General features: G+C 39.0%; 1 protein-coding gene across 1 annotated transcript; it reads left to right on the top strand.

The window, feature by feature from the left end:
• Window positions 1–1,440: 1,440 nt before the first annotated feature.
• LOC121886202 (pre-B-cell leukemia transcription factor 3-like) lies at window positions 1,441–24,959 on the top strand. Its single transcript, XM_042396146.1, has 10 exons — window positions 1,441–1,504; window positions 4,253–4,494; window positions 6,431–6,621; window positions 9,427–9,562; window positions 11,318–11,347; window positions 15,678–15,843; window positions 18,150–18,227; window positions 18,979–19,091; window positions 19,887–19,970; window positions 22,216–24,959. Exons 2-10 carry the CDS (start codon window positions 4,303–4,305, stop codon window positions 22,312–22,314), a joined length of 1,089 nt encoding a protein of 362 aa, XP_042252080.1. The 5' UTR covers window positions 1,441–1,504; window positions 4,253–4,302; the 3' UTR covers window positions 22,315–24,959.
• The last annotated feature ends 2,552 nt before the right edge of the window (window positions 24,960–27,511 follow it).

Raw genomic sequence — 27,511 nt, forward strand, 5'->3', positions numbered from 1 at the left:
AAAGCACTGCTCTTTCCATCTTTCTTGAAAAATTCTACATTCCATGTCAACCTGTTGCTAGCATGTTTGCTAAACTAACATAACACAGCAACAATCAATGCAGAAACTAGCCTGGTGATATTTCATACTTCCAGCTGGGTAGTTTGTAGTGCTAGGTCTAATTAATTAATCATATCATAGAAACCTCTTACTTTGCTTATTACATAGTTGGTAAAATATTTGCATCTACTAATCTAATATTTTGATTTAAAAATATGCTTATTTGTTTTTTTCCCATTTCCGTCCAAAACATCCTGGAAGTTGGATGAGACGATCTGGCCCACGGGCTGTATCTAAATGAAGTTCACATTTTTGGTTCAAAGTGAAATGTCTCAACAAGTATTGGATGCATTGAAAGGAGACGTGCTTCCAGAAGATAGAACCTAAAGGCAGCATATACAAAGCAAATAAAATGGACCCTAAAATGGAACCTTGAGGTACTCCATAAGTGATTGGGGCAGTAGAGGAAGAGAGGCTCCCAATCTTAACAGAGAAAGTCCTGTCTGTTAAGTGGGAGTCAAACCACTGCAGTGCCCTGGATACCAACCTGGTCCTTGAGACAGTTTGATAGAATATAATGATCAACTGTATCAAAAGCCGTGCCAAGGTCTAAAAGAATTAAAATGACACATTTACCACAGTCTAGAGACAGTAGGTCATCTGAGACTTTGGGAAGAGCAAATTTTGTGCTGTGACAAGCCCTGAAGCTTAATTTGAATTTCTCCATTATGTTGTTATTGTCTAAAAAGAGAGAAGCTGTGTGCAGACAATTTTCTGTACTTTGAACAAGAATGAGAGCTTGGAGATGGGATGGAAAGTATTTACTTCTGATTTGTAAAGGTTAGAATTTTTAATAAGAAGTTGGATTATTGTATGTTTAAAGCAGGACGGTACAGTTCCTGCTATTTGTAATAAGAGAAATTGTGGGACCTACAGTGTCCAATAATTCCTTTAAAAAGTATGTAGAAACAATATCCAGGGGGCAGGTGGTGGACTTTGTGTGAGAGATTGTGTCATACATGTAAATGTGGGACAGAGACACAAGCTTAAAGTCATTAAGGATGGCAGAGCAGGCAGACACCAGAGAGGGATTGTAGGCAGGTCTTGTAATAATTTTCATTGAGAAAAAGTTTAAAAAGTCCTCACAAATGGCTGTGGTTGGCACTGGACAGATAGCAGCAACAGGACTGAGAAGTGAATTGATTGTGTGTAACAGGACTGTGGGAGCCTCCTTCAGCATCCTGTGACAGGAGGAAGGGGACCTACTCCATCATTTGTTCGGTTGTCCCATGATGGACTGACGAGCTGCCCAGTCACTGCCAGCAACCAGTGGTGGGGAGACAGCGGTATTGGCTGTAGCCAGAGAGGAGTCCAGTTTGGATGGTAGCAGGACCACGAACAGGGACCCTGGGTCTGGCTCCTTTTCGAACCCATGTATCTGGCTGGACTGGGACAGCCACCAGAGGTGAGGCTGCATCCTGGTCCACGGTTTCTGCAGCAGTGGTGGTATGCAATACCATTGCCTCTGATCCATGCTCAGAAGATTGTCCACTCTCCATGGCTGGTGGAGAAACCAGTCCAGCACCAGTGTCAATACCGTCAACAGCATTGATTGATGCTAGTCATGGAAGGGTGGCAGCAGATCAAAGCTTGTGGCATTTGAGAGGGGGCGATTATTGCATTGGAATAAACCATAAGTTAGATCAGAAAAATCCACTTAAGAAAATGGCTTAAAACCTGTTAGAAGTCAGTTTTTAGCAGAATTGTTTGGCAGGGCTCCTAACTGGTACACACAGACACCATTGCAGCAAAATGATGTTACTATAACATATGACACGTTATGTCATACTGATGGCTTATAATGAAATTTGCTGAGCACATTGTGTATAACACTTTGGATGACCTTTACCCCAACACCACTCTCCAGACAATCTACATTTTCTGCCCCACTACTGGTAAGATTCTAGGCATAGCTAAACTGTCAATATGTTTTTGTTCTGTCCAACAAATTTTTGTGTCCAGCACATTATGTACTATTTCTTTGAAAACAGAAATTGAAATGAGTGTATTTATGTATGAGTGCTACTGTATGCAGTGAATGTGCAGTGATATCATTTGTGAAAATGGCCAGCTGGCTGTTAATCTGCACAGTAGAGGATGTGGTGAACAGGATGTGGGATCAGGTCTGAATGTTGTTTTGTTTCAGCTTGGTGGGACTAGAGGCAGCAGAGTGCTGCTTTGTAGCTCTCCACTGATACAGTCCCCACAGGGCAAGAGAAACCCGGAGTAATGAGATATTGGTGCCACTGATACATCTCTCTCTCTCTCTCTCTCTCTCTCTCTCTCTCTCTCACACACACACACACACACACACACACACACACACACACACACACACACACACACACAGTTTGATTGCATGCACAGAACCAGGTATTCCCATGCTCTCAGCACACAACTGATGGCTTACCAAATGTCCCTCATAAAAATCCAGATTGACCAGTGTGTGGGATCCAATGTTCTCTCCCTGTGCTTCAGCAGCCATTTGTTAAGTTAACAGAGTTTATTCTGAGTCAGAGTCCACAAAGATTTTCTCTTTCTGAAAAGACATGTCAAATGAACCTGGTTATAACAAATAGTTTTCAATGTGTCTCGTCTCCAACATGTAAACACTACTTTTTACTTTGTGTGACTGTGTGTTGGTTTGTTAGGGCCAGTGTCACTTTGCTGTTGTTTCTACACACATTTCAACATGAACATTGTGTGTGTGTGTGTGTGTGTGTGTGTGTGTGTGTGTGTGTGTGTGTGTGTGTGTGTGTGTGTGTGTGTGTGTGTTTGTCAGGGCAGTAGTGCTGGAGTCTAGTCTGTCTCGAGTCTGCTCTCAAGATTTTTTTTCTGTTGCCTCAGACTTATCTCTGTCTCAAATCCTTTTCTCTGATCTCAAACTCGCCTCTATCTGATCTGTGTTTTTGCTGAATTGTCTCTTTCTTATGAGTGTTTCAACTTGGACCTGCCTCAGTTGCATTGGTATTTCAATTTGGACTTGTGTCAATCACATGGCTGTTTTGACTTGGACTTGTCTCTGCCTTGTGGGTGTTTTGACTCAGACTTGTCTTGGTCTTGAGAAGTATTTTTTGTCTTTGTTATCTTTCTTATGATGTACAAAATAAGCCAGAAGCTACAGTTTTCCACTACTGGCTACCCTTTTTTTTGTGGATTAGGACAAAATATATATTTTTTTCAGATGTTTCAGAAGGGTTCTTGGGGAGGAGCTGATCATGTATTGCAACGTCAAATGTCATTTGATTTACCTCCTACTGTCCAACCACCAAAATCCAGATGAGAAAATAGAGGAACTGATAAAAATGTATACATAAATATACCCATCTGGGTCGCCGTCAATTTTTACCATGCACCCACAAAAGTAAGCTTTGTGAGCAGCAGCAAGATCATTGTGGGATTTATTTCACTCTTCAAGGCTGAAAAATCACAGTATGTTTTCCAGAAATATAAAAAAAATGGCAACAAAAATGTTTTGAGGAATCAAAACAAGAAGACAACATAACACAACACGCCAGAAACTTTGAAAAAGAGCCACGTCAGCCCCTGCCGGGAGAGAACTTAAAACATGAGAGACATCAGAGTCAAGAGGGATATTCTCCACCTCACTTTCCAAATGTCACCTGTAAGGATTCATCCTCTTCACCACCCCAAATCCCATCCAGGTCACCCCTCCTCTCCTCTCAGTCACCCTCTCCCCCTCGTCCCCCCTCCCGGAGTTCACTGACCAGATGACAGAGCTGGTCATTGCTGGGACCAAACTTACCCCCGACCCTTTCCCCCTCCCTACTCCCATCTTTTCTTTCCTAAACTCGGTACCCCCCTCAGTATCCACCACAGTGTCCACCTCCACCATTAACTTTAAGTCCTCGACCAGTTTTGATTCATGTCAATTACAACAAAATTGAGTGGGACATTATGGCACAGTACTAAACAGGTTTGAATCACACTTGAAACGTACATACTTCTATTTTTTGATTGTTGCACCACAACACCAAGGCAAATTCCTTGTATGTGCAAACCTACTTGACTGAGTCTGATACAATATGTGTTAAAAGCCAAAAAAAGCCAAAACTGTGGTGTTGTCTGGAAATTATATTGATCCAGTTTCACACCATAACATGATAGGGTAAACATTGTGTTTGTTTGCCAGGTCTGAGTATCCGTGGAGCCCAGGAAATTGAGTCTCCAGATGCCCAGCTGATGAGGCTGGATAACATGCTGCTGGCAGAAGGGGTGGCTGGTCCAGAGAAGGGGGGTGGAGCAGCAGTGGCTGCAGCCGCAGCAGCTGCAGCAGGCGGTGTAACTGATAACTCCATCGAACACTCCGACTACAGGGCCAAGCTGACACAGATCAGACAGATATATCACACAGAGCTAGAGAAATATGAACAGGTGAGTCACTGCTTCTGTAACTGCTGCTAACACTGTGTTTTCTAGATATTCAAAATATGTTGTTTTGTCTTTCATATACATATATATATATATATATATATGTTTGTGTGTGTGTGTGTATGTATATATATGTGTGTATGTGTGTGTATATATATATATATATATATATATATATATATATATATATATATATATCAATCATAGACTGTAAAAATATGGATGTAGTCACCATGACATCACCCATTGGTTTGCAAACTGCTGTTTTGAAGCCTCGAGTGTAGTGATTTGACCATTGCTATCTTGGATTTGGCCATCGCCATGTTTGATTTTTGGAGCCAGAAGTGACCATATTTGGACGAGAGGGTGGAGCTGACCACAGCGCTAGCTGCTAGCTTGGTTAGCATGGTGCAATCTATGGTTAACAGTGATAATGCTAATGCTAATTTTCACTAGCGAAAAACAGGCCTAAAACCGTTAAAACAAAATGTACTTACCGGAAAAACTGATCATCTGACTCATTGATGGGTCTTTTATTACAACTAAACACTGAACAACACTGTTTTTAGGTGACCACAATGTTACAATTAACTTCAGTGACCTGAAAACCTACTGTGAAATAGCAGCAGCTACGCCTATATGTCATGGTTACGTTACGTAAGCAATGTTGTTGCCGTGGTAGCGACTTGTCAATCACAACGTAGCCACACCCTAAATCATACACTGCTTTATTGTCTATTTTACTCTAAATGGGACCATAATTTACAAAATGAACATCATGCTGTATTGAAGAAGACTTGAAACTGGCGATTGAGACCATAAAGTCATTAGGAAAGAGTTTACTGAGGTAATAAATAAGTACAAAGTAGGGTCATTTTCTCATAGACTTCCACACAATTGGACTTCTTTTTGCAGCCAGTGGAGTCACCCCCTGATGGCCATTAGATAGAATGCAGGTTTTTGGCACTTCTGAATTTGCTTCATTTTTCAGCCCCGCAGGTTGCTGCTTGTTGTGTATATATACAGACGGGTGACAAATTAAAGAAAAAACTGGTACAGGTCTGAATGCTTGACCCCTACAGTGAGGGGATCTGGTAGCTCTGTTATGCTATGGGGGGGCATTTTGCTGGCATGGTTTGGGTCCACTTGTCCCCTTAAAGGGAAGGGTCACTGCAAATCAATACAAAGTTGTTCTGAGTGATCACCTTTATCCCATGATGAAACATTTCTATCCTGATGAGAGTGGTCTCTTCCAGGATGAGAATGCCCCAATTCACACTCAGTCACTGAATGGTTTGATGAGTATGAAAATGATGTGAATCATATGATATGGTCTTCACAGTCACCAGATCTCAACCCAATTAAACACCTATGGGAGATTTTGGACTGACATGTTAGACAGCGCTCTCCACCACCATCATCACACCAAAACACCAAATCAGGGAATATCTTTTTGAAGAATGGTGTTCCTCAGCCTTGGCAGTGATTCTACAAGTCTCAGGGACTCTGGAGGAATATATATATATATATATATATATATATATATATATATATATATATATATATATATATATATATATATATATGTACTCACACACAAATTATAGCACAAAACTTTTGTAGTAGTTCATATGTGAAAAAGTTATTTTCATGAAGGGTTCTTGTAACACACAGGAGTCACAGAGGGGGGTTACAACAGTGGATTGTTGGTGTGTTGGTGTGTGAAGCACAGAACTGTGTACTGACTTAATTTAAAAATCTTACTGATCAATAGTGACCTCCTCCAATTTGATGATCTGATGAAGAATATGAAAGTTTTTTCATTCATTTGTTACTTGAGATGAGCCTGTTTGCTCACCATGGTTCATGGTTCAGCTGTTAGAAGGCATGTCTCTTTCACCTCCTCTTATAAACTTCATGTCCATGACATTTTCATTAGGCCTGCAATGAGTTCACCACCCATGTAATGAACCTGCTGAGAGAGCAGTCACGGACGCGACCCATCTCACCAAAAGAGATCGAGCGCATGGTGAGCATCATTCACAGCAAGTTCAGCTCCATCCAAATGCAGCTCAAGCAGAGCACTTGTGAGGCTGTCATGATCCTGCGCTCCAGGTTCCTGGATGCCAGGTGAGTATAAAGCACAAAATATACATGTATAGCTATACATGGCTTTGCACTCCATATAAAATGAATTTTGAACCATTATTGGCAAGATACAGACTGGTGAGAAACTAAAGGAAAAACTGGTACAGGCTTCAATGCTTGACCCCTACAGTGAGGGGATCTGGTGGCTCTGTTGTGCTGTGGGGAGCATTTTGATTTGGTTTGATGACAGCAAAATGCCCTCCAAAGCATAACAGAGCCAACAGATCCCCTCACTGTAGGGGTCAAGCATTGAGGCCTGTACCAGTTTTTCCTTTAATTTGTCACCCGTCTGTATGTTATGCAAAATATAAAGTCCACTGAGTCAGTGACACTATTGATTACAGATTGTCCATGTATTTAGAGAAAAGCAGTGATTTTAATGATTTTGATGAGCACTAGCACCACCATCAGGTCCTTGCCCAACAGTTTGTAAATGACAGATCACAGTGATTGGTTGATAAGTGGTCATAGATGCTTGTTTACTGACAGAGCTGACTACCCTTTTCAGATCGATCTACATGTGTGAGTTCAGAGTAAGACATGTAGAGACATAGGCATAGTGATGATGAGTTAAATTAACAGAATATTCTGCTCTGAAGAATAAGAGCTACTGTGGCCATTACTTTGTCTTTAGGTTTACGGAAACACTTCGGTACTTCTTTGAACCCAGACAGAGGGAACTTAATAAGCGTGTTGCTGTATATATGTTTTTCTAATTTTATAAAGATGGCAAGAACCAGGGTATCAGCCTAAACTATAGCGCACATTTTGTGTGCTGGAAATTTATAATGGTTCAGGAGGTAGAGTGGGTCGTCCTGTCCACTAATTAGAAGATCGGCGGTTTGAACCCCCGCTCCTCCAGTCCTCATGTCAAAGTGTCCTTGGGTAAGATACTGAACCACAAATTGCTCCCAAAGGCTGTGCCATCAGTGTGTGATTGGGTGAATGTTGGCGTGTAGTGTAAAGCGCTTTAAGAGGTCGGAAGACCATGCAACCCATTTATGTTTAACACAGTATTTTATATTAATTTCATTAATGCCTTAGTTGTATTTTGACAGAAAGCTCCAGATGATAACAGTAAATAAAAAATAATCCATATAGAAATTAAAATCAATATTTATTATAGCCACCATATGCAGAATTTGAGTTTGGTGCCCCTAGTGTAAGTATCAAAAAAGGCACTGTGGCAGACAGCAAAACACTAAAATAAATGAGCTGAAAGCAACACATAGACTGCACCAATTTTCAGACTGTTACATTACTCAACAAAAAACACTTATTCCATCAGAATAATTTGGTGATATAATCACAAGAAAATTCAACACATAAGGGCTTTAAGTATTGTTTAGAAGGCTTTATGTGTGGATTGCAGGTTTTGCAGTTACCTCAGTCAAAGAGGTTATATTTTCAGTCCAGTCTGTTCGCCGTTCCAAGAATATCTAACAAACCTGTCAAGACCTTTAATTGTACTCTGTTGGGAGGTGAGGCCACGGTCCAAATGTATTTGCGCAGCACCTTCTAAAACCAATGTACTTTACACACAACAAACAATAAAATCACGGATATAGGAATGAAATCAAAAGGTTTACGTCAGTAAAAACAAATGTTAAAGTGTTTTACATGAAGGCAAGAAAAAAAATCTAAAATGTGCACCATAAGATGTCATGCATTAAATATATACAAATTATTAATATGCTAACCTATGAAATGAGAAGTAAGAAGTTATTCATAAGAAGATAGTGATTTGGTGGGTCTGAGCACCTGAGGCATATTATAGTTTAGGTGCCCTGACAACAAAGACCTGATCACCTCTAGTCATAAATCTAGACACAGGACAGCCAGCAGGTTCTTGTCTGAGGACCTCAGGCTGTGCACAGGTTGGTAAGGGGACAGATACTCTGGAATATAGTGTGGAATAAGGCCAATAGGAGCCTTAAAAGTAGGGGAGAACTGGTTTGAAAGTAATACTTTTCAGTATTGACAATGTCTGACAATGTCCTTTTTAATGTGTAATTGCAAGCATATTATATCCTTTATCTTAATAAAAAATTATTAAATTTCATTTTTAGATATAGGATCTAACAATCAATGATGCACATTTGAATTTCTTTTTCAGACCTATGTAGATCAGCCCATTAACACATTGCATTTCCTTAAATTCCTACCTCGAATCATATTGAGTGATTTACAGTTAAATATAATTTATTTTAAGATGAGGTCAACCAATCACTTCCCGTCTCAGGGTGAAAGAAACACTTGTTAGAATCGTCCTGACAGTGACTCCTGACAGTTGAACCTGATTTGCCTCTATACTGAAAAACTCTGACATGGCAAAATTCAGGATGTGTTAAAGTACTAAATAATCTGTCAAATGATCATGACTATGACACATGAAACATTAAACACAACTTTTAAAAACAACTTTTACAAAAATTTACCACTTGAGTGAATTTACTTACCATGATCACAAACAGCTTTTCTGGTAAAACTCTGCATTGCTTTGTTGCTTTTGTCCCGTGTTACTTTTGACCCGGTTCTCCCCTAATCAATAAGATCTTAGAAGCCAGTGTAGGGATGCTAAAAGTGGACTAATGTGTTCTCTTTTGCTGGTTTTCGTTAAAATTCTCATATTCTCATGAACGGTTGCTTAAAAAGAAAAATTAAATCCTATATCTGGCACATTCAACTTATTTTGACTTTTGACAGTGCAACCTTGGTTGAAATATATATCATTTATTCTTTGTGTGCAATGTGCTTTTCAGAATCTCTGCCTCTTTCTTCTCTTAGACGGAAAAGGCGGAACTTCAGCAAGCAGGCCACAGAAATCCTGAATGAATATTTTTATTCACACCTGAGCAACCCATACCCCAGTGAGGAGGCCAAAGAGGAGCTGGCTAAAAAGTGCAGTATCACTGTTTCCCAGGTGAGTTAATCCACTGGTAATAACCACTGGTTCAAATATAGACAATAATATTATGTAAGCCAACAGCAGACATGTATGCCTGTATTTTTAAAGGGCCATCATCCTAAGATTAGGACTTGTGACAAAAAGTTTGTTATCCCAGGAAAATGATCAAGTTATTTCATCAGGTCAGAGTCAAAGTGTTATCTCCTGTCTTGTGATATTGTGATGAAGGTGTTATCTAATAAAACACATATCTTATTATGTTTATATTATTAATTGCGGAATGTATTGAATATTTCACCTACCCTGTCATCTGGAGAGCTTCTGGACAGTAGGCAGAGACTGACAGTCACTATAATATTATATTGATATGGCTAATAAGAGATCTACTGAACTTACTAGTAGCTGCAACAACAAAATGTGTATTACTGATCAATCAGAACTAAGATAAACATAGATAAAGTCACGAGTTATAAATACAACACTGATAACAGAAGTATTGGGAATATTTCAAAATATATGTTAATAGATGTTGCCACAGAGATATGATAGGAACATTACACGGGGCCTGAATTGAAGTGAGTGAGTGAACTAGTGCTTTGGAATTTTTTTTCTCTATTTACTGGTTTTATTTTTCATGCAGAATAAAAACACATCTCCTATTGCCCTCATGAAATATATTCAGCATAATCAATAACAGATTTCACATTTAGGCTCGTTTTTATGCTTTCACTTTAGTTTTGGAATTAGTTCAATAATGAGTGTGAGACACTGCAGATAGACAGATACAGCAGATAAGCTTGTGTAAGGCTTTGATGAGGTTCATTACATCAGCTCCAGCTTTTCAGTCTCGACTGGCTTTCAAAATACCATGAAACTAGAGGCCGATGAGTGTAAAGTTAAACAACAGGGGTGCTCTGAATGCTTTTTTATGGCGGATAAATTATCACTGTTTCATCTTCAGTAGACTCTGCAAAACTATCATAATCACCTGGTTCATGTTCTAAACTTAACTTTTGTAACATTTTACACAATGTCATAGACCCTGTAAAAGCTATCAGTTATCTCATGTCATGAGGTTGGGCTCACAATAAAAAAATATGAATCCCACTACACTACTCATTTTGAAGGTAATCAATTCAGATTATATTCAAGAGACAGATCTTCCTACCCTGCCTGCCTCTTAATAATAATATTACAAACAGAAGTTACTCACACTGGTCTCCTACACCTGATAAGACTGCCAAACCAGGAGGCTGATCACACCTTTACAGTTCAACAGTAATGTAGTCCCACACTCTTGTCCTAATTCTCTCTGTTGGTTTCATAGTCACAAAACTGGATGTGTCATGAATGCATCACACATCCTGCCCAATATACAGTTCACCTTCTGTACTGTGAATGTGTGTTGTGTCAGCCATATGCACACTAACTGCAGCATCCTCTGCTGTATCATAGCTACTGTTCCTCATTAGGCAAGTGCTAAGCCAGTGTAAGTCTATGTTACAGTTTGTGATACACTGCCTCAAAATGAGTTGTGACACATTTGATTGGCTATTACCACAATTTACATCCAAATATTTGTTTATGGAACAACAATCATTTATCTTATTAGGAACAGTGTAGGTTTGTCCTTCCAGCACTACTATGTTTATCTTAGTTGTCAAGTAGAGAAGCATCGAAAGTGACATGTTATATTTGTTGTGTTGGGTTGTGGGATGTGGAGTGTTAGAGTCCAGTACTGTAAAAAAGCCCATTTTTTTTTGCTCTCAGGGCGTGGGAAGCACCATCACAGTGTCACAGGTATGTCACAGTTCTATCTCCTCACCTGCTGTCATCATTATGTTTATAATTTCATGTAATAGTTGTGCTTTTTCATTTTATATGTAGTGCAATCACTGGACAGTTTTAGCAACAGACAACATTTTGAGGAAATCAACTTTCTGTCCATCTTAAAGTGCCAGTCTGAATTCATGAAAACCTACAGAGCGCTGGCAGGAAATGCCCCTTCACTTTTCCCCGCTTTAACATGGCAAGATTTGTTTCTGTGATCGATCAATGCAGTTGCATAAACCTAATGAAAAACTTATTTTATCTAATCCTTAGACTTGTAGTAAAGTAGTTAGACTAACTAGTGCCGTGCCCACGCAGAATGTGCCTGTTCAGAACGGGCTGATTGCTTGGCCTTCGACTGCTACTTCAACACATAGAAAAATTAATACAGTTGAAGTGAGGTATGAATGAATATATACACCAACAACATGAAAGAAACTGACATTCTTTCATATGTTATAAATAATAAGTACTCTCATAGTAAATAGATGTTCTTCTTTCATTTCAAGTAAAATAAAGGCTGAATTAAAAAATAAAATAATGTGCATCCTAAAATAAAGTGGATCAATCCTATTGGGCTCTTTGATCGTTCCTATTTTCAGTGCCTTCTGTTGGGATTTGAGTGGGTATGTTTGCTCCAAAGATTTGTGCTTTGTCTCTAGTGGTGCTTCACAATTTCCACAGTCTCAGAGCATATGAGACAAACTGATTTTGAACTGCCCATGGAAAGTATTTCCTCCGTTTTACCATTTTACGTGCATATCTACAGTCATTGTGTATTGGGCACTGAGAGCTTTCAAAATGTGGGTGACCTACACTCAACAATGTACCTGAACACCTCCTGTGTAGTCACTCTCTGCTGATGATGATCTGCTAAATGTGCTGTTAACGCTACGCTTTCTGTCTAGACATGGGGTCAGAGTGTCCATTCTTGATTAAAAGCTCCTACTTGCTGTCTACTTTTCTCTTTTTAGAGCACTTTTCTCTGACTTGTGTCATGCCTCGTTGCTGCTCTCTCTCCCTGACATGCTGGACTCAGTCGGCAGAGCCCTGAAGCTCCGCCCTGCCCCTGCACAGAGCTCAGCCGCTTGCTGTTTGTTGGTTTATTCTAAATTTATTAATATTAAACGTATTGCGTGTCCAAATTGCACCACATTCGATACTGCACTCCCTTTGGTCCCCAGCCGTACCCCCACCAAGTATGGAGTTGATAGGATGAACAGTTCAACAGATACGTGAAGGACATACAGACATACAAAGATACCTTGCTTTAGTAGATAGATACTTAAAACCACACAGTCAAAAGTTTGACTTTGGAATGTTGTCAGACTGAATGAAAAACTCAGGGGCAACATCAATGCTTCAGCCCCTTCATGATATTGGTACACAGTACATGGTGCAGGTATTTATCATAGAGGAGAGTGTGTGAAGGAAGACAGAATCATATTAAGGAGGAGTGTATGCAGTGTATGCACTTACAAATTAAGTGTAGCTGTGTGGTTTCTCTCATGGAGAGAAATTGAGAGGTTACAGCTGTCAGGCCCCAGTATGACACAATATACCCACTCTTTTCATATTTCTCTACCCCCTTCTTATTTGTTTCTTGTATTTTCACACTGGTCTTTGGAACACTGGTCTTCAACAAAACAATGCACTAGCTTAATTTATATTCACTTGAAATATTTACATGTTTGAAAATACACAGGGCTCTATTTTTGTGGCAAAGCAACAACTAGCTCAAGCAACAGCACAGTTTGGTATTTTCCTGACCTTGAAATTGGTACGTAGTGCACGGTGCACAAGGGGTAGGTTCATTCAAATAAGGCCACACAAAACAAGTTGTTGGTATTTTGGTGGAAACTAAGTCTTAAAAGTTGTGCTGAATATAGACATGTCAGAACCACGTCCATTTTTGCCACTGTCACTTCATTTTATCAACAAGATTTCCTGAAAAAGTGTATTTCCATTTGATGAGCTAATGTTCTTTACTGTGATTGGCTCAGCTGTTTCAGAGCTATGAGACCAGTGATGTGATTGGCTGAGAGTAAATATTCAGTGATGACTTTGAAAATATTTTAGATAACACTAAGCTACTCTGTACTCTTCAACTCTGTCATGACTGAATACAGTGGAAACCGCTTATAGTGATCACAGTTACAGTGATCAACCACTTATATGGATCAAAAAGCGGGACAGAATAATTCCTATACAAATGCTGTTTAAATAATTTGCTTATAGTAATCAAGTAGTCCTCTTACAGTGTCCATTTTGGGTCTTTTCATACATGGAAACATATGGAAAAAAAATTTAAACTAAGGTAACTATTTTCTTTTTATGTATGATGTGTATTTAACGGCTGCAACACCATTATCAGGTGTTGCGGTGCACCTCTGCAGATTTGTGTGGAGGTGCGGTTGTTGGCATATTTATTTGTAACCACCGTCCTAAACGCACAATGCACAACCCGTGTGCTGCCAGCTGGTTACCTGAGGCTGGTGGTGCATGCACAATGACATCATGACGGGAGAAAGAAAGTCATTTTATCTCAATGAAAAACATAGTCTCCTTGAAGCTTATGACAAACTGCCAAAAACGAGCCAACAAGATGCAGCAGCAAAACAACCAGCATTTGAAACAGCTGTACTGTATTTTGAAACAGTCAATAAATTCAGTAAAATGGCGAAGCTGCCCATCTCATTACTTTATATTCATGTAATAAATATACAAATGTCAATTAGATGGTCTGCATCTAATCTGCATGAGAACTCAAGAAAAAGTTGATTACAATAATCATCCACTTATGTTGATCAATTTGACCCGGATGGACGTGATCACTATCAGTGGTTTCCACTGTATTTAGTTGATTTCAACAACAACTCAACTCTCAAGATTGCAGTGCGAGACTTTTCCTTGAGTGAGACAATGGTTAGACACAATAACAAACAGACTGGATCAAGCAAAAGGGAAAGAAAAACGATTCATTTCTCTGTGTGGTTCTTTCCATAATGTTGTCAGACACTTATAATAACAATCTGAGCCTGTCAGTGGCAAAAACAAGCACTTTTAATGGATGTACAATGTTGGGGTGCTATTGCCCCAAAGGATTACAATGCAGCCTGTTTCACGGCTGCTGGCTGCAGCACTCTCGCTCAATATTGGGCCAATTTCAAAATTCGTTTTCTCCGTTAGACACTTAGACACAAAATGATCCTTTTAAGGCTCACACCAGCATTTAAAACAGCAACATTTCTCAATTATCAAGTTCAACTTTGGTGAACTTTGGCACACAAATTTATACCATTAGTGCTAACACACAGATTTGTGCCATTGACCAATGACAAGCTGTCATCAGAGTGTCAAACTCTGAAGAAGCCAGAAAGTCTGAAACAGAAGCTGTTGTAGCTTATTAGCTGTGTTGCACTAGCCAATAGTTTTTAACCCTCCGTTGCAGGAATATAAACTGCTCCACAAAAGAGGCATGGTTTACAGACAGCAGTCTATGGTACAAATATCTCTCTTGAGTACTTTTTGTCCAGTAGTGCCTGAGCTAACTAGCTTGCTGATGGGCAGTTAGCATGTTAGCGGTTAGCTTGTCTGCTACAGTAGTATACCAACTAGCCCAGTGAGTGGTAACTGTTACAAGGCATCTATCATGGGTAAATCGCTAGGATGTGCAGATGAACTTCTCTTTGCCACTTAGGGTGTGAACAGGACTTAATGATGATAGAAATAGAAACATATTATGTAGTATTTTCCCACATTGTCACAATATCTTTGCTAATTAACTACTGACCCTTCAGTTAGCCAAAACAAAAGGGATATTTTGGAAAAGGCAGTACAGGCAATTTCATTCTAGGGGTTTGGTAAATGTCACTGCCTACATACAAAGGCCACTAGCACTACACACACACACACACACACACACACACACACACACACACACACACACACACACACGCACACACACAGAAGCCAATGACCTTTAAGATGACATATGTTGTTATTGTCTATCCTTGGTTGCTCTTTACCAGCCCTGTGTCTATGACCTGGAATACTTTTTGTCCTCAACACTGCCCTTCCTTCAACCACACAGCACACACGTGACTCCAGTGCTGATTTTCAGTCGACCTTATGATACTACAGAGTGCACTGTCAATGTATCTGTACACCAACAAGCAACTTTTTCATATGGCTGACAAATGAAATGATTTAACAAAGCACATGGTTGGGTCTGCTGTTGTGAAATGACAAAAGTTAGCTGTTTTTTATTTTTTTCTTCTCTCTGTTCCCTCGGCATCAGGTTTCTAACTGGTTTGGGAACAAGAGGATCCGGTATAAGAAGAACATTGGCAAGTTCCAGGAGGAGGCCAATCTGTATGCAGCAAAGACAGCAGTGACAGCAGCCCAGGCAGCAGCAGCTGCTGTCCACAACAGTCAAGATAACTCTCCTACCACACCAAACTCAGGTGGGTTGGAGTAAAAAATATTAGAAAATAGTAACTTCTGTACTCACTTAGGCTTAGCCTGAAACTAGTTTTATTCATTGGGCTCTGAAATACACAGCCCCAATGTTGCAGTGTACTGAGATGTGAGTGCTTTAAAAGTATTCCACTGATTTAGCATTGCACTCAGTGTTGGACTCATGATGGTGATGGCAGACATATCGTCTTTTTATTCCACGCATTCTTCTTCCTTGTCAAAACCTGAAACCTACCATCCACAATGCAACTCGATACAATTCACTTGACTTTACAGATTCAGGTGTGTTATACTAGTAGCGGCTACTTTTTACACATATGCTGTAGTACTCCCCAACACCTGGAAAAACACGTTGATGTGGAAAATGGGTCGAGTTCCTAACTCCAAACTGATGGACTTCTTGGACTGCATCCACACATCCTCTTTAACCTTTTAAAAGTAGTAATTAGTTTCATGAGCTGACAGAAGAGTGCAGGATGGCTTTTCTGGAGGAATGTGTTCTTCTCCAAAAATACACAGCAGCCTAAAGATTAATTTACCTCAGTATAAGAGACTCAAATGTCTCCATATTTGTCAGTAAGTAGCATCAGTCCCAGTGAGCAGCTATTTGGCTGTATGTTAAAGAGATCCCCAAATCCCAGAGGATGATTATTGATTGTTTTGGCCTTCTCTGATTTTGATCTAGTTTCACCATCTGGTCAAATGACCAAGTATACACCAAGCCTCATAAGCTAAAAACTAGATTTTCATAGCTGGACATTAATTATCCTCAGAGGAGAGGATGCATTTTATCATCTTTTTATGACCCACTGACTTTTCATCTAGCACCAACATTGTGCCAAAATTTACAATTCTAAACATCATCATTATCCCCAACTTCCCTTTCCTGTCCAAGGTGTTGGAGAAGATGGTTGTTTCTGAGCTTCAGGACCACCTTAAACACAACAACCTATTTGAAAAATTTCAGTCAGGTTTTGATTCAGCACACAGCACTGAAACAGCTTTGCTCAGGGTTGTGAATGACCTGCAGATGGCAGCTAATGCAGGGTCCCCTTCTCTCCTGATTCTCCTTGACCTGAGCCCTGCATTTGATACTGTGGATCACACTATCCTCTTAGAGCACCTCCACACCAACATTGGGCTGTCAGACTCTGCACTTAAGTGGTTTCAGTCCTACCTTTACAGAAGTCTCACTGGGTGGATGAAGGTCTAGATTGCTCTCTGTCACCTGTGGTGTTCCGCAAGGATCAGTTCTTGGCCCCATCCTGTTTACCCTCTACATGCTCCTCCTTGGATGTGTCATCAGCGGACATGGGATGTATTTTAATTGCTATGCTGATGATACCCAGCTGTACATCAAAACTGCCCCAAAACCTTCTGCAACCATGTCACACATCAGCAGATGCCTTAAGGAGATAAAGGACTAGATGAGCACAAATTTCCTCCAGTTAAACAGCAGCAACACTGAAGCTCTCCTTGTTGGCACTCTGTACCAGTTTCAATCATCTCCCATACCTCATCTCACCTTTGACAGCCAGGACGTCCCCCTTTCCTCTTCAGTCACTAATGGGTGTTAGGAGTGACCCTAACCTGATTTTTGGTGACCATACAAGATATGCTTGTGGAAAGGCATTCCTAACCATCTGAGGGCAGCACAGCCTGGCGTAGTCTCTTTTAAAACAGACTTAAAACCCTTCTGTTCAGGAAGGCTTTTTCTTTGTTATATCTTATATATTTTTAACACTGTAGCACTTTGAGATTCACTGCAAATGAAAAGTGCAGCACAAATTAAATACATCATTATTATTCTATCATGATTATTATTATTATTATTATTATTAGTAGTAGTAGTAGTAGTAATAGTATTAGTATTATTATTATTATTATTATTATTATTATTATCAAATATTCATAATGTGGTAGATTGACATGAAGTTCTATCTATCTATCTATCTAAGGTTCTATCTAAGGTCTTTCCTGTTGTCAGGAATTGCCATGGCACATGTCGGGGGGAAAAAAACATCATTTGAATAACCCCATGACCTTTACTCTAGTGCTAACATCAGGACAAGCTTTACATTTCTCTACATTTCTGCTCTAAAAAGAGTAAACTCACTGTGTGTACCACTTAACACTTTCAGTGTTTTGGGACATACTTAACATTGTGGCCTTTATGGTTTTGTTCCAAGTAGATAAATAGGTGTTCACTAGGGAAATGATATTCACTAATGTGACATCACCGTGTTGAGTAAAGGGATTCTGAAGATGTATCGTTCCTCTTTCTCCTCCCTAGGCTTCCAAATGAAAGACGAGGATTTCCAGCTAGATGCTGCTGACAGCAAAAACTCCCTGTTAACCAGCATGTTCTCTGGTACTGTCCCTTAATAGAACAACTTACATGTCACTGCCCCATCCGTGTAACACCCAAAGTGATTCTGTTGCAATCACTTTTTCTTGCTTTTGTTTTTATCAATGAGGTGGAAGTATGGCTGTGTTGGAAATAAGAATATCATAACTGCTATCCTTCATCACTTGACTGGATTCAACCTTTACTTCATATTTCCCTCCATCGCTCCATATTTTCATATTTCTCCGGTAGCATATACAAGTGGACCATGATCCAAAATAATAGGTGCATATTTTTTTTTATACATTCCTATTTTTAATGAGCTCACACAATGCAATACAATTGTTAATGCAATCTGGACAGTGGTGGAAGTATTTAGAATCTTGATTTAAAGGATAAGGAAAGCTATATTTTTCTCATTGTCAACAAATTCCATAATAAGATCTAAACCAACAATGGATTGATCTACTAACAAGTATCATGTGTGTTGTTGTCCCAAAACTTTTAAAAACACATCAGTGAGACACACTGTTGCACTGGTTACTTTTAAAGATATCCACACTCTCTGCCCCCCTCGGTGGACTTTGGTTTGGAGATAGAGATGAAATTATCTTTTTTTGCTTTCTAATTTTCAACTTATTCACATCAGTGCTGCATGAATGCATGAAAGACACAGTTTCAGTTTTATATTCCTGTGTTTTGAGTGCATGTGTGTATGTGTTTTCCTTCTCAGCATGGCCCTCCTGTTCAGCTGCTTCCATCTCTTCCTCTCCAGGTTCTCCTGGTTCTTTTAACCTCTCAAACTCAGGGGACATGTTCATGAGCATGCAGAGTGTTAATGGGGCCTCTTACCTGGGGGCTCAGGTTGGAGCCAATGTGCAGTCCCAGGTAGGAGCTCTGTACAATATGGCCAGTAGATCAGGAGAACACAGTCCAGTGAACATTATTACACTGTATTTGGGGAATCAAATATTTTTAATCTTTTTAAACTAAAGATTTGAACTTAGCACCTCATTCATGGGGAATGTCTATGTTCGGATGTGTCTTTCATTGTTTTCTAATAGAATATGACAGACATTCTTTGTTTATTTTATTCTTTATCCTTTTTTATATTTCATTTTATTTTGTTAATGTACTTTGGCTCTGGTCTCAAGTCATTCTTGGCCTTGCCCTCATTATTTACTCTGAGCTTTTCATTTTAATGAAGCGCATTAACATATCACACAATAAATAATAACCACAATATTCCAAGTTGGACAGTGAAGCTGTATGTACCACAAAACAAGATGCTAGAATTAGAAATGAAGAGTCTTTATTGACCCTCATGTCATCTTCAAGAATTTTTAATATCCCCCGGATTAGTTTTCCCTGTCATGTGTCATTAAACATGTTAAGTTACTGTGTCTGTGTCTGTATCACATGTGTCTTCCTCACTGCGTCTCATTTCTTATTTCTGTCATTTTAATAATGTCTTTGCAGAGCCCATATGTCCTACATCACCACTGATATCCTAGACTACGATTTTGCACAGAGAGTAGTGGCATATCGTCATAGAGATTGAAAAAATGAAATTTGAGTATAAAGCAAACAAACTCTTATTTGATCTTGATGTCATGTTTTTGTAGTGTAATATTCTTTCTTCTTTCTTCATTTCTGTCTTAATTCCCCCTGTTCTTTCTCCAGGTGGATACCAGACACCATGCTATCAGTCAGACAGGATTCAGTGATGGCCTCCGACATCCCCTGTACAATTCGCATGGCCTCAATGTAAGTACAAGTAACCATAGCAACTAATTTCTGTGCTGCAAGGATGACATGTGCTAATGGCAGTGGTGGTGATGATGATGATGATGATGATGATGATGGTGTCATTCTGATGTGAGGCTTGAAGTAGTTGGAAAAACAAGGGACACATGCAATCAAATCCAACAAGACTAATAACAAGATAAAGGCTGTATAAATGTTTCATTATCAGTAAACTACTGTGAAATTATAGCAGCGAATTTCTGCTACCAGTTGGAAAAAAAACAAAACAAAACAACAGGACACCCTGCCCTCCAGTCTGACAAGCACTGCTCCTTTGAGCCTTGTTAGTTATCACGCAATAACTAAGCTGGCACGCCAGCAGACACACTAATATAACATAAAGAGATGGATAAAGTCATATGATCTGAGGCACACAGACAGCATGATGTCATTTTTGCTTAGTGCCCCATCTTGCCCTGGGCAGTAGAGACAATGTGCCAACTTCTAGCAGCTTCAAGTTCATCTTTTGGCTTTCTTTCCCTGCTGTTCACACTAGCAACTTCTTATTTAGGCCATGCTGTAGACAAAGTAAGAAAGATGTGGATGTCCAAGGAGACAAACACAGCCAACACACTTTTATAAACTACAGCAGGGGAGGGATAGTGAGCAGATAACAGCTCAGAGCTAGTCCAGCTAATAGCAGGAACACACAACTCATGGGGTTCATGTAAGAGCAAGTTAGAAATCCATACTCAATCAAAACACAAAAATACTTTGTTGACAAATCATTGAGAAAAGTCCATTTACTGCTACGCTGATGACACACTGTCTGCTTGTTTTTGCCCCCAAGACTCCACCGCTGCAGTAACTACAGAAGCTGTATTCATTCTGCCAGATCTCTTGGTGTTATTTTAGACCTTATCTGAATAAGGTTATTCACATCTTTCCTCTCACATCTTTCCTCCACCATTCCTCTATAAACTACTGTAGAACTGACAAACATTTCCTATATCACAACATGTCACACCTAAACAACTATTGGCCTATATCTGAGCTGTTCTGTCTCTCTGAAATCCTACAACCACTGATTCATTCACAACTACATGTCACTCAGGAGGATAATAATGTCCTTGAATCACAGCAGTGTTAGACCTGGTCATTGTACAATAACAATGATGCAACACAATTTTTGCTTTTGAAACTCAGCCTAACTTAGACTGGAACAGTCAGGAACAACTCAGCATCCTGAATAGATTATATGTTTCATTTCTAGTTTTAAGTAGATTAGTAGAACCCTGCCCTCCAACCAAACTGGAAAAATACAACATAGACTCACTGCTGTGTTCCACTAATCAATATTTTAATATGAGCAATGGATCAAATGACTCTGTGCAAGGTCAAAGTGTTAAGTTTGTCACCTGAAGTTTTAGTATTTTGACACTAAATTTTGTTAGTTTTGGTCAACAACAAAAACTAAAGAGTATGTTAGTTTTCATCAGTAACATTTCAGTCTTATTTTTAATTTTTATGTCTTATAAGCATTTTGAAGCTACAACTCTCGCCATCTTTGTTGTGTCCAGTTACCATGGTTACAGGTTAGCGTCGTTGTTGACTGTCCCCTGCAGTGATCCAAGAGACTGACTCTCCTCCATAAACTGTGTCAGAACAGAATGTTCCTGCTCACCTAGCATTAGCATTAGCATTAGCTTAGCTACCTGTGATCATTCACTCATCTGTTCCCTAAAATCCTGTTCACTGTCTGGGTTTATCTTGAGAGGAGAAGCTTAAACGTGGGATCACAGTATGATTTAGATTTTTGACTGCCTAAATGAATCCTGGCCCTGACTCTGCTAGCAACAGGAAAGATAGCCGACTGAAAGTAATGTTAACATTAACATCCACAGCACTTGATAATGTCACATTAGCTTACCTTTTAATAAATGTGGCCATGCAGCCTGCATGTTTCTCATGTTCATGTTTTCAATGGATTGCGTAGGTTGACTAAGCATACATGCTCTTTTACAGAAATGCCCTGTTTACAATTAAATGAAATAGCAAGCATAGCATCAATAAAACAGAAATTAGACAGTATACAATGTGCAGACTCAGTGAGAGCAGTCATAAGCAGGCAGAGAACGATTATTGGATTATTGGATTTATAAAATGATACTATGTCAAAATTGTGTTTAACAGCCTGTTTTGGAAAACTGCTGCCCCCTGGTGGCTAAACAAATCAATGAATGCAGCTTTAATTCTCTCTCTCCAGGTTAATGGGAGCTGGCATGACGCCTCCAGACCTCCTTCAGTGACCTCCCCTAACGAGGGGCCAGCCAGTGCACACTCAAATACAGATACCTCAAACTGACCTCTCCAACCTCAGCACAGTGTTACCATGGAACTGTCATCCTTTAACTCCCACAACTCAACCACACATATCCAGTGGAACCAGTCGACGCTGGGCATTTTAGTACTGGTGTTCTCTGGATGGATCAGAGGATGTTTTTGAAAGTACACTGACTCAATAGACTACAAAAACAAATTTCATTTCCATTTTGAATGAAGGACTGAGGTGAGGAGTGAGTTTCGATCCAAAGGAAGTTATGTAAAGCCTCTCACTTTTCTCACCCCATGCATTGACTTGCACTTTGTCCACAACACCACACACAGCACATAGTATGTACTGAGATGGCACAGCAATACAGAGTGCATTACTCTACACTAAATAAATATTTTAGCAGGATATTTGTTTCATGGTGAACAATTTGACATGATGACATCAGATGGCAGGTTTTTCTTCAAATTTCTTCAAATTAATTTTACACAATATTAATATAAAAATGTGCACATTCAGCACTGTGCATTGTAAAAACCATTGAGGAGATTTGTGTCTGGCAAAAGCTAGACCTAAGGGAACAGTTAGACATTTGTCTGACAGCTGTTTGCTATAAGAAGGCAGATAGATAAATAAGACAATTAAGACAGAAGTGAACTCAGTCTGCTCATTTAAATCTGGGAAGACAGCAAATAGCAGCAAAAAGTTTTTCTTCCAAAATATTGGATTGTTCTTTTAAAAAATGCTGAGCTACAATTGCAAAAAAAATCAAATAACAATTTTCGTAAATAGAAAAACTAAATCCCTGCCCACACCCACCCTATCAAACTTCTTCACTTACTCTAAACACTAGCATACTACCTCTTCTCCACTTTTACACTAGACTTAAGTCTTGTGATATTCTGTATTTTTCTTAATACTTTGAACAAATCCCATGTGTAGATCCAACTGCATTAATTAATGAATTAATGAATTTGAAAACATCTTACAGTCTTCTGCCTGTATGAGAATAACAAAATGAGGGGGTGGTGGAATGCTCCACTGCGTTGTTATTAACGTCATGTCTCTGGCAGTGGAGAGCAGCGTCTCTGCTGCACTGTTAGCTCCGGAGAAAAACATCACTGCCCAAGACGGTGCACAGGTGCAGGGTCTCTGAGGTGAAACAGACTGAGCATGAGTTATTTTCTTCACCTCAGTTGGTTTAAGTTGTTTAATGCTACAGTGTGTGTTTGGTCAGCTGGTCTCGTTTCTTACTGCTGGAGTTCGCTGCTCCACTCTGCTAACGTTAGTGTAGAAAGTTCGCAATATACTTCACGTTCATCTTGCAAAGGTAATTATTTAGTCATTAATTGCAAAAGATGCTTGCAACAGCTGCATTGTTTGAAGATGAACTACTAAAAAACTCTTTTATGTTTCATCAATATCACTCAACGGAATTTTCAACAAAGGCGGTGGCCAGTAATACAAAGGTGGCCTGCCTTTGAGTTACATAGGCAGTTAAAACCCTGTTCATTATCATGAACACACACACACACACACACACACACTCTAGTTTATTTTGACTCAATTCCATACACACTATCCTGCTGCCAAAAATACTCAGATTCATCCACCACTGGAAATAGTCCCCAACAAATGCACTATTTAAAAAATATATCTATATATTTCTTGAGCTGTTGTTAAAGATTTACATCTTTGGTAGAAACCAATGGGCTCTCCACACACAGGGTAGCAAAATCATACAGTATTGAGAGACAAACTGATGTTAGTTTGAGTCTTTTCATGGGATTTGTTGATAATAAAAAAAAATAGAATAACAACAGCATTATATTAAAACTCCACTAAGCTGATGTCTTGCAAAAGTTCAGTTTGGCAAAAATGGTTGCATTATCGCAATGTGACAAAAAGCCTAATATTGATGTTTAAATGACATGGGCTTACTGGTAAATTTAGCCACATCAGCAAACTTAAAGGATTATTCTAGTTTATTACAGTGTAGGCTTATTTTTCCAGTTTTGCCCATCATTCTTATCATTAACAATAACTTTGTACTCAACAAGTTCCTTGCTAAGATCGTTCACAGATCTCAGCAATTATTTTGGGACATTACTAATTAACTTGAATGATCCTTTAAGGCCAATACAGGATATGCCTGTGTTCATCTGCAGAGTTAAACACATCAGTCAAATGAATGCATATAAATTCCAAGGAAGGATCTCAAAAGGCAAACTAAATGTAAATATCTCTCATTTTAATCATTAAATTCAGTCTTTGACAGGTTTTTACTCCAGAGAAAGTGGCTGGCTTTTATTTAAATTCATGTTTTGTTTCTGTAGTTTAATATCAGTAGTGAAGAGTCAAACTGTTGTAAATACTGAGGAACATTTTGAATGTTGCTGAGTTTTTGTACCTCTTTAATATATGAACTAAACCCCAAAGTTTCGCTATCCACACATATATTCGGTTTCTGTTTGTCTCCTTCTGTCTGTTTGTCGTCTTTTTTTCCTTCCAGTTCATTTTTTTTAATGTAAATCATTTTGAGGTAAATAATTGTGGCTGTATTCAAGTAAATATGTTTTGTCTTAATTGTTTAACCTGTTATGTGGTTAATAACCAAACAGAGTCCTCTGTGTTAGTCAGTATGTATTTTCAAACATAAAATAAACTTTTGCTTAAAGGCTCCGATTACCTTTATTATCTCTTAACAAAAAAAATGAAATAAACAAACGAAGAATAATGATTATTGCAGCACTTGCAACTTTCTGACAGTGTGGTGAGTGAATAAACACATCATTATTGAACACTAAAATAAAACATATATAACAGAGAAATGAAATACCTTGCAGGAAATTCAATGTCTTCATAAGCCTCATACAAGAAGCACAAATACGAACAGATTTGTTCACAAGTGGCACATATGAGTGATTTAAAGGGATAGTTTCACATTTTTTGAAATGGGGTTGTATGAGGTAGTTATCCATAGTCAATGTATTACCTGCAGTAGATTTGGGTCGGCACGCTCCCAGTTTGGAGAAGCAGGCAGGAGTACAAGCACAGAAGCTAATGTACTACAATGTACTGCTATGGACGAGGCCATCAGCAAAATGTATTTTAGCCACCTAAAAAAAACAGTTTTAAGTATGAACTACATTTAGAATATTTTCACTGCTTTACCTTACTGTCAGACAGCCCTTTCCTTTGGCACTACATTTTCTCAACTGTAGAAATTCCATATTGCATATTCCACATGCCACACACTGCAGCTGTTTGGGTCAGAAAGTTGCAGACTTTCAAAGTCACCAGATCTCAACCTCAGCTGAACACCTATGGGAGATTTTGGAGCAACATGTTAGACAGCGCTCTCCACCAACATCACAAAACACCAAATGAAGGAATATCTTCTGGAAGAATGCTGTTACTTATGACGTCTATATGAGATGTGTTTTTTTTATAGGAATACCTATAAAAAAAGGACTACCACAGTGTTCACTTTCACTTGTGCCTTCACATTTACTGATGATTTAATTTAATATTTCAGCTCCAAAACCAATACTATATTGTATACAAAATACAATATTACTGATACAACTACATTGTAGAGTTTAAGTTAAAACAATCTATAATAGGTAATAGAGACCATGGACAAATGCTGCAGATATAATGTCGAGAAAAAAAGTGTTGACAACTCAAGTAAGGAAATACAGAATAAATGAGGTTGTTTGTGGGATGTAACATTTACCTCCTCATTGAAAAACAAGTCTATAGATTCTGTGGACCTTGTGATGGTCTGACAGTTGTCCACTGCCTGCTGGATTATTATGGGAATCAGGGTTCTGTTTCTATTTCTGCTTGTCTGACTCACAGGAGGGAGAATGGAGGGAGGGCAGGGTTTGCGTCCTGATAAGAACAGCAGGCAGGGTCTTCAGTGTCTGACACTGTGGGTCACACAGCTCTGATGGTGGCACAAAACCTAATCCGCTGTGAAGGCTTCCTTCAAGCTACAGCAACTCTTACAGCCAGATATACAGACGGTGGTGTGTGTTTGTGTGTAGAGATTTCTGTGATAAACAGTTATTTGCCGTGGTCACAATCATCTGAACATCAGAAAACACTGCAATGATTTTGTGACCCTTGCCTGATGGAGCAGTGCATATTCTTCAATCAATATCTTCTTGATCTCCTTCATGATGTTGTCCTGACACAAACACTGTGAAGAGGAAACCTGTTCAACATGTCTTCTCAATATCAACATTCATTCTCAGTTTGTATGTATATTCTTGTTAAAGTTGTTTATTTGTAGCTGATTAATGCAGCTTCAGTGTTGACTAAAAGTGACATAAACTCCTTCAACCACAGCAAACAGCTAAGGAGATGGTCAAAGCAGCTCTAAAATTTACTCAAATATAGACACTGTATATCTTAAAGGACGGGTTTACAATTTTTGAAGTCTGTCTTAAAACAACAGTCAGGAGTCCAAATGAACATATAAACATGTTTTTCTTGCTGTAATCATTCCTCCCGTTCATACTGACCATTAGAAGATCCCTTCATAATGACCTTACAATGGAAGTGATGGGGGACAAAATCCACAGTCCTCCTTCTGTGCAAAAATGTATTTAAAAGTTTATCATCCAAATGAGTCAAATCAAGCAGATACCTTTCAATGTTACAGTCTTCTTAGTGCCAAAGTTCCTCTTTTTGTTACTATACTTCCACCACAGCTCAACAGGGAAATACTGTCCGAGGAAACACAAAGAGGGAATTTGATGCTAAAAAGACTGTAAATGTGTCAGATATCCACTTGATATGACTAACTCAGACTGATGAAGCCTCATATAAGCTTCACATCAACTTTTAAATGCATTTTTGCACTAAATGACTGTGTGGACACACAGTGGATTTTTGCACCCATCACTTACAATGAAAGCACATTTGAAGAGGATCTTTTAATAGCCAGTATGAACATGAAGAATGATTACAGAGAGGAAAACCTCTTTCGCTGTTCATATGGACACCTGACTTTTCAGACAGACTTGAAAAATTGTGAACTCGTCCTTTAAATGATTTGCAGACAAGTAAAAATACTTGTTTGGACACATGGAGCTTAGCGAAATCAGGATCAATTTGACAAGGAAGGCTGTCTTCATGCTTTCTCTTTTTACATTTTCTCTCTTCCTGTCTCTCTTTTCTTTTTCCTTTTCTTACAATCAGCTGACTGAAGGCGCTCACA

Source organism: Thunnus maccoyii, chromosome 19 (assembly GCF_910596095.1).
Source record: "Thunnus maccoyii chromosome 19, fThuMac1.1, whole genome shotgun sequence".
Taxonomy (NCBI): domain Eukaryota; kingdom Metazoa; phylum Chordata; class Actinopteri; order Scombriformes; family Scombridae; genus Thunnus; species Thunnus maccoyii.

Bases quoted from the DNA above. Each gene is read 5' to 3' on its own strand.
- LOC121886202 (XM_042396146.1), top strand. From the start codon at position 4,303: ATGAGGCTGGATAACATGCTGCTGGCAGAAGGGGTGGCTGGTCCAGAG. The intron at 19,092-19,886 runs GTAGGAGCTCTG...TTCTTTCTCCAG, and splicing joins GAGCCAATGTGCAGTCCCAG to GTGGATACCAGACACCATGC. The intron at 19,971-22,215 runs GTAAGTACAAGT...CTCTCTCTCCAG, and splicing joins ACAATTCGCATGGCCTCAAT to GTTAATGGGAGCTGGCATGA.